The sequence below is a fragment of the Protomyctophum bolini genome (genome assembly GCF_963924005.1).
Source record: "Protomyctophum bolini genome assembly, chromosome: 19".
NCBI classification, from domain to species: domain Eukaryota; kingdom Metazoa; phylum Chordata; class Actinopteri; order Myctophiformes; family Myctophidae; genus Protomyctophum; species Protomyctophum bolini.
The window spans coordinates 26,786,868-26,795,709 of record NC_137880.1 but is presented as its reverse complement, the minus strand read 5'-3'; the positions used below and the strand labels follow the sequence as shown (position 1 = coordinate 26,795,709).

The 8,842-nt window shown below is 40.3% G+C and overlaps 1 protein-coding gene across 1 annotated transcript in view; it reads right to left on the bottom strand.

Annotated features, from left to right (window-relative positions):
* The window catches only part of LOC308334339 (N-lysine methyltransferase SMYD2-B-like), a 17,240-nt gene extending 8,749 nt beyond the window's left edge, over positions 1-8,491 (bottom strand). Inside the window, exons 1-4 of the mRNA XM_080791048.1 lie at positions 8,156-8,491; positions 5,414-5,477; positions 4,003-4,113; positions 1,834-1,897 (exon numbers count right to left, since the gene is read on the bottom strand). Of these exons, the coding sequence (XP_080647174.1) occupies positions 1,834-1,897; positions 4,003-4,113; positions 5,414-5,477; positions 8,156-8,325 (409 nt within the window). The 5' untranslated portion in view covers positions 8,326-8,491. The remainder of the gene's footprint in view (positions 1-1,833; positions 1,898-4,002; positions 4,114-5,413; positions 5,478-8,155) is intronic.
* Between the last annotated feature and the right edge of the window lie 351 nt (positions 8,492-8,842).

Below are 8,842 nucleotides of genomic sequence, written 5' to 3'. Positions count from 1 at the left end.
ATCCAAACAGAAAAGTCCTATTTGATTGTATGAAACGACGTTAAACAATGTTAAACTCACTTTACCACTCGATTTGCCACTCACTTTATATTATGTATGCGCATACCCTCTATAACCTCTGTCTCCTGCAAGATGAATGGAACTGGGAAAGGATTATTCAGAGGCTGACACACTATCACTATGTATAAATAGATGGTGTGGAATGCTTCACTACTGCCAGACCCAGTGGTTCTCAAAGTGCGGTCTGGAGACCCCCAGGGGTCCATGAAGGGGTTCAACCACTTTAAACCTAGATACATCAGCTTGAAAAGGGTGAATCTTATTTTCAAGAAATCTTTTGAATATTGGAAACAACACAATTCTTGTATGGGAGCACAACATATTTCCCACCCCCAAATATATATTAACATTACCACTGTGCTGCTCCTCATGATGTAGGCCTATACCAGGGGTGGGCAACTTCCACTTTTGTTTATCTACCTGATTGGTGATTAGACTGGGATAGAGGAGGTCAATTGATCGAAGATAACCATTATTTTATGTGCATACCCTAATTTTCCAAATAGTAGCCCGGGCTGTTAATATGCTAAATCGATTTGTTTATAAGGACCCAGGCCGCTATTTGCAGTAGGCCGTTATCTATTTTTGCACTTGTCTGCACCGGGCCATTATTTGGTTACAGTTCCTGTGGAGCATGTTTTTTAGTGCAAAATAAAAAGGTATGATAAACATACATAGCAGGAAAAGTCTTTTGTCTTTTTGATTTAACATTGAGAATAGGGGAGCTTATAGGCAGCTCCTGCTGCTTAATTGATTTGACCCAGATTCACGCAAACAGACTGGCATGTTGGGTAAAATTATATTACTATAAACATTTTAAAAGGCTGTCATATACTCTTTAATATATTCTTTCAAGTGAGGTTTGGACTTATAGATCAAAAATACATGTGCACAGTTTTTTAATGAATTCATTTTCAACTATTAATTAACCGCTGGGGAAATCCCTAATTGAGTGTAGGCCTAACAAGCTCACCGCTGCAAAGCGGGGTGCTATGGTCTATAGTTCCAAACATTTGAACTATCCCATTGAGATAGAATGAAATGGAATTCCGCATTCCATTGTTACAATGGGACTCACGCTAGTGTCGCCACTCTCTTACTTAAATTTTCAGTAGCACCGACTTTAGGACGGTACCTGCCCCCCCGAACCTCAAATGACGTCACGATGTATAGCTCTACAGAGCCGAACCGACTTTTATTCGGCTCTAAAACAGGAGTATGAATCGCGCCTTATACACCCAATGAAAATATACACTTCACGAAGTAGACCACTTGGAATTATAACAATGGGTTGAGGATTGTCTGAGTATGGCACAAGTTAAATCTCAACTTTTTGCAGGATGCCACCAGGACTTTGTGGTGGTGTTCAGAACCTGGACTGTTATTAGGAAGTGGGCGGTTATTTGAGTAAGGGCTGTTATTTGGAAATATACAGTAATAAAACATTTTCCCCAGATAGTCAGTTATCTTACCTTTATTATTCATATTATATTATTATTGACTAATTTTTGTTTGGTTTCATTATTAAATTATTGACTTATTCTATGCTATTAGCAAAGAAAAAATTGCCCACCCCTCTGAATACGGTAAAAAAAGGTTTGTTAATTACACTCTGAGTGTACAGGTATAAATGGAACCGAATGGACCAGTAAGGGTCAATTTGGCTACATTTTTCATCTCTCTTAGTTACAAATTAATTCAATTAAATTATACCGATGTTATGGCAAATGTGTGGGCATGTTTGTGCGTTTCTGTTGAATGATGATCCCTTACGTGATTGCAGCTCTCCAACCAGAGTAAGCTTCTCAGATGCACATCTTTCTTTCTGCAGTGTCTTCTGTAGAAAAAATAATTAGCAAAAAATTAAGCTTGGGCAACACTTATCTTTATTAAGAAATAAAAAGAATGCACAAAGGTCTGTATACAGCAGTTAGTACAAATCAATTCAATATGACAGGGTCGGCGGGCCGCCCACCAAAAGTCGCCAAGAGAGATTGAGACTTGTTTTAGTTACACACCGCCGTAACACAGGCTTGCCGATGTCTCATAGGCACCTATTTCCTCTCAAAGCGGGTGCATTTTAAAATAATAATAACAATAATACGTTTTTCTTTGGTACTTGCATGTGATCAATGTGATCATTCAACCCATGTTTTATTTGGGAAGCGATACTGGAAATAGAAGTAGCTATGACCAGGAAGAAGCCTAGTTGACTTGAAAATTAAACTAAACTAATAATACAGACATATTGTATGTGCATTTGGGGTGGTGGTACGCCTTCTATAGATACCGCAGATGCGCAGGAGCTCGGCTCCAGCAAGCTCCGGTATTAATTTTGCACTAGTTGTAAGGTACCTGTACTTATACCCACCACATCATTCACGTTAATGAGAACTTAAGAATTTAGAGAATTGTCAAATAACTGATATCAAAAATGGTTTCATGGTTTTTAAAGCACTGAGGCCAAAATACATTTCTGATCTTGTGCTATCATGTTAGTTATTGCATGCGAGAGTGAGGTTTAGCCAACACAACTCGGGATTCCTGGATCGCTGCCCTCCACAATTTCCTATCTATTATATATTATTGTATATATTATTATTATATTATACTATACTATTATAAATATTGTGCTGTCATGAACCATCCAAACAGACCTCTCAGGTCAACTGGGACAGGTCTGCTTTCTGTCCCCAAAATCAGAACTTAAAGCATAGTATGAAACTTTCCCTGTGTTTACAAGCAAAACAATTAATTTATATTTTTTTGTTATTTACCAATAATTTCCCTCTATACTAGACGTCATCAGCTACTGCAGTAGTAAACACACTAACTCTCTACTCTCTAAAACTAGAAAATATTAGGCTCTGATTAAGTGGCTCCTCCAATACGTTTTAGAAGTTATGGAGTCCATTCTTTCAATTTGTCCAGAATTTAAATCCATCCCTGATTTATAGATTCAGAGCTCTGCAGTTGAATCTGTCGGTAACTATTGGTCGGGGGGGTAGGACCAAGGGATTTGGGATTTGTTTATAAACATTTTGGTATTTGTTTATAAACATTTGTGATTTGTTTATAAACATTTGTGATTTATTTATAAACATTTTGGGATTTGTTTATAAACATCTGGGATTTGTTTACAAACATTTGGGATTTGTTTATAAACATTTGGGATTTGTAAGTCTCATGGGGGGGGTAGGACCACTACCAGTTGACCTGTAGTAAGTCTCATGGTCGGGGGGTAGGACCAAGGGATTTGGGATTTGTTAAATAAACATTTTGGTATTTGTTTATAAACATTTGTGATTTGTTTATAAACATTTGTGATTTGTTTATAAACATTTTGGGATTTGTTTATAAACATTTGGGATTTGTTTATAAACATTTGGGATTTGTTTACAAACATTTGTGATTTGTTTATAAACATTTGGGATTTGTAAGTCTCATGGGGGGGGGGGGGGGGGGTAGGACCACTACCAGTTGACCTGTAGTAAGTCTCATGGTCGGGGGGGTAGGACCAAGTCTCATGGGATTTGGGATTTGTTTATAAACATTTTGGTATTTGTTTATAAACATTTGGGATTTGTTTATAAACATTTGGGATTTGTTTATAAACATTTGTGATTTGTTTATAAACATATGTGGCCCCCACCTAGCTTCTTAATTTTGACTACAACATGTAGATTTGTTGTTATCAGGAATGTAAACAACGGAGCACCACTGGAAGTGGATGGCCAAAGGAGAGTGAACAGGCCGACATCCGTTCTACACAGGGAATTGGGCGGTGCCTCGAGAGGCAAATTGGGTGGAATGTTGATTTGATGATAACCGTGACTAAAGACAAAATCGGAAGCGGGGGAGTCTACAATAGACCTAACAACTCGTATTTCATAATTAGGAACAGTGTTCGAAAGAAATTATCAAGAAAGACCCCCCACTTACCCTTTTGGCAAGGATCCTGGCCACCAGGCGGACTGACTCTGATGGACACCATTTCGGACCATACGCATTCATTGCTGAGCACTCCAGCTTGTGCATAGCCCAATCCCCTTTCTGACACACACACACACACACACACACACACACACACACACACACACACACACACACACACACACACACACACACACACACACACACACACACACACACACACACACACACACACACACACACACACACACACAAATAAGTTTGCAACATGATGCTTGAGACATAAACTGACTTTTTTCACAGCAGGCAGCTAAAGCCGGTTATCTAACTATAAATGCACCAAGTCTCTGTGTGTACGTACATCTGAAATCCACGTAACCCGAGAACCGTTTGCACGACCAATTTAAATTTGAACGAGCACCGCTGTAGAGGCTCCAATGGGCACCACTCTAGTCCTAATAATAATGCACCACCATGTACTGTAATGTAATGTCTGTAATCCACGTAACTCGTGAACTGTTTGCCCCACTGTGTGACACACATTCCACACCACCACATGGAGTGCAGTGCCCTGTGTCGAGTCCATCGGATACACCATTGTCCAGAACCAGCACAAAAGCCTCAGCCCGGGCTCTGGACCTGATCACCCAACTCAACTGGCCTGTTCTGACATCACAATGAAATTCTGACATCACAATGATGTTCGGACACCTGCATAGAATCCATATTTGGGCATGGCTGACAAAGAACTCCATATATGGGCATAAAAGGGACACAGACATAATAACAGACATAATAACTGGATGGGGCATTCATTTTCAACTTGCATCGTTCGAAGTAGGCCAGTGCCCAACGGTCATGTCTTTCATGTGGATGTCTTTCATTTATGCATGTCTGTGTACAAACATGAAATTAACCTACCTGGCACAAAGTCGAACCAAAATTAAACTCACCCACACAAATACTGCTTAACAGTTGGTCTATAGGGCGTCTAAGCTATGCTATGTACATGTATGCCCCTTAACACAATGCTAAGCTCCCAGTATACTGTACAGTGGTCCTGACCTTGACTGCCCTGTGTCCTCCAGTGCACCTCTTCTGGTAGGTTACACAACCCTATTGGCCTGAATATAAGATATAATATCCTAAAAAAACAGTATTATAGGGAGCTTGACTATTTGACATTCAATGTTATTTTTCCAAGTTTTTTTTTTCCAGTCTTGAAAAATGGGCGTCGTGTTATAATCAGAGTCGTCTTATATTCGGGACAATACGGAATCTCTTCTCCAGCTCAATCAGATCTTTGCATGTCTATGTGGGGTGGGCTCTACTGTGGGCTGTACTTGTATGGCTTACAACTTAAAATTCCTGCAGTCATTAATCCCCTTCTCCTCTTCCTCCTCGTCCACTTGTTTCTTACCTGGCAGTTGACATTGCAATAGAAGGCTTTCTTGCACTTTCCACATTTAGCCAAGCGCTGTGTCCTGTGAATAAACAGAAATTAGGTTTTAATGAGCAGAATGTTACAACATGTGTTTACATACATATACTCTTGGATGAATTGTTTACACACACACACACACACACACACACACACACACACACACACACACACACACACACAGTGACGACACGCTACCATATATGGCCATCTCCATATATGAAGATCACGATTCACGACACTGACCTCATCTAACCCTGGATAACCATACATGAAGAAGACTGATCATCACCTAGATCTGCATATATAGAGCCAGCCAGTTACTTTGCATCTGACCTCAAACCTCAAACCCTTAGATCTCCATACATGGAGCTGACCTGTTCTGACACTCCATATGTTGATCCTACCCCACCCGTCCTTCCTGTTCTGACATTCCATATGTTGATCTGACCTCATCAAACCCTGTACACTCAAGACACGCTCCATATATGGCCAGTACACAATTCACTCCATATGTTGATTTGACCCCCAATGCCAACGTGCCAGCGCTCGCCCAGCAGTCTGCTGTCACCCAGGCGGTTGCGTGCCATGCATGCAACGTCGCTTCTCGCCCCCAGGGCATCTTACTGGTATAGTATAGGCCATAGGGACATCAGAACAGCTCTAAACGCAGTTTTGAGGTGGGTTGCTTCCACTGTGCTTTGTGCAGTCAAGTCAAATCCTGGAGCAGTCTTGAAAAGTTTGTTGCCTGTCCAAAATGTGTTTAGCTGGATCCTCAGGACCACAGCTGATTCATGGGGAATGATAATTCTCAGAGCTTGTTCAAAGATCTCAGTCAGATCTCAAGATCTCAGCAGATTCTTGCAAAAGAAGAGCATTTCAAAGAGCGTTAACATAGTCAAATTGCATAATTTCTATACCTGATTATGCAGCTCAGCTTCAGTAATTACAAATGCAATGTCAGTCAGTGTACACTACAGTATTTACAATGTCAGTCATCAACTTGTAAAGTCTTTGTTGCATTAACTTGCAAGTTATCTTACATAGCCATTTGTTTAAATTAAATATATTAAATGGTTAGTGATGTACATCACTAACCATTAGGTTTAAATTAGTAGTCTGAATTGTATTGTATATCCTATAGGTATGTGATCTGTGTCGATAATATCAAGTGTGAAATAAGCTTGACACCGAAACGCGTATGCCGTCTGTCCATGCATCCATGAATAAAAAGCACCAGAAGGATTTTTATTTTCTTATTGTGAATCTTTGTGAGCCTGTGCACCCAGCAAACTGTTTTTGATTTCTACTGTGATCGATATAAACAAGTGTTCTCAGGAGAAACCATGCACCTGTAGGCTACTACAAAGCAGGACCTTACCAAGGGATTATACTCCAGAAACACAATATACACTTGTACACACACTGTACAGTAAATGGTGTGTGTTCTTCAAAAAAAAACCTGTTCAAAAAGGGAGTAGATGAAGACATCTTTTTTTCTGAAAGTATCATACCAACCCTGACAGAAAAAGGATAGTAATTTTGAATTAAAAAAAGAAAATGTGGACATCAGATAACAGTAAAAGATATTATGCAGATTACTATAGTAGGTCTACTGCCCTACAAAGCCAAAGTGCAGTACCGGTAACTATACGATTTTGGACACACTTATTTGTGTATGCCAAAGGTCAAATTAGCCTTTGTGATTTTGGAGGATTAGAGCTATATGGACCAGAGCTATAGGCAGTGTAGTATTTTATTTGTTCAATACTGGCCCCTCTCTTTTCAGCTCTTCAATAAAAAGAACATTTTCAAGCAATCAGGAAAGAGTATCGGCCTACCCACTTATCAGCTTAATTTATTTTATAGAGAACTTACAAGTTTTATCAGTCATCACTTCTAGAAAGTTCACTTGTTTATCCTGTAGGCCCTATTTTCTCTCTCCTGATTGGATTCAATTGATGTGTGTACTGCAGTGTACCAACCTGAAAATACATTTTCTGTTTACTAAAGTAGGCTATATAGTTTTTAAAAGAAAAAAAACGGACGTTATATAGACTAAACGTTTGAGGGCCTTTTTATGTAAAGGCCCATACCATTCAAGGCATTGCTATTTGCTAGACTGAGCGGTATGCATTGAATGGGACGTTATCATCACGTTTATATCAGACCATTGATTGATAATGATAGGTGAGATAAATTACTAATATAAGGTGAGATACTAGGTGAGACACTGACCTACGCTGTCCACAGCTCGCATCACCACTTTCCACCGTGATGCAGTGACTGCACTCGTGCACTGACACAGCGAAAGATGAGCCACGTATACGAATAGGATACTCTCCTAATTAGACTCCGCATGACATTTTAGTTTTTGGAATGCAGTATGCGGGTTGCGTCTATTTAAGAATCACTCAGATGAACTGACAGTGAAGCAGTGTAGTCCGTATTGAATGCTGTGTGTTTGCTGAACATATAAATGTCAGGAACTGAATCATTCAAACGAACTGAAAATAAGGGTGGTAGTGGTCTAATTGTCTAATTGATGTTCCCATTACGCAATAGCAATACGCATGCGTAAAGACTGGACTGAGTAGGCTACTAAATGATTCGGGTGCGTAGCCTCCTCCTCCTACAAATTGCTACAATACGCCTATTAATGCACATCATGGAAAGGAATTAACAAGGTAGAATAATTATGCACGCCGCATAAATACATACTTAGCAAAGCAGAAGTCGCAGTAATTTTCCCTCTCTTCAACTGAGAGGGCGAAAGAGTACGGCGGGGTGGAGAAGAGAAGTTCGCCAACTTTGAATGGTTTGGTCACCCGAAGACCTCGTCCTTTAGCAGGACACTCAAACAACTCGATTCCCTCGATTTGTTCCTTCATTGTGCTTCCAAGGTCTTTCAAGTTCCAATGGGCCCTTCGAAGCTGCTTTATTCCCACAAGGTAAGCGAAGATAGATTGTGGTTCCCCTTCTACCCTTTAAGGTTCGTCACGTCACCGGGGTCCAAGTTACGGTTCACAGCATCTGCATGTGACAAACGACGTGCCCCGTCGCTACAATCACCAAGGGGGTCATTAAGGGGGTGCCAGGATCCGCCCTGCCAGTAGATCATATCCAATGTGCTTTTGGCAGAAGGTTTGCAACTGTTACGTAACCATGTGCAATAGCAGCAGAGCAATGTGTAAGTGGTGGCCAGGTGGCCTACAGGCCTGTCCTTAAATTAGGTCATCTCCGAATTCCAAATTCTAGGCACCGACTTTCATAGTAGCTAACTGAATGGGCCGAATACCAAACGACTCTGTGTCAGCTATAAGCTTACCCCCGCCCCATTTATTTTTAAAGCAAATTGTGTTTTTTACTAAGTTAATTCAGCACGACATGCTTTCATATGAAATGTAC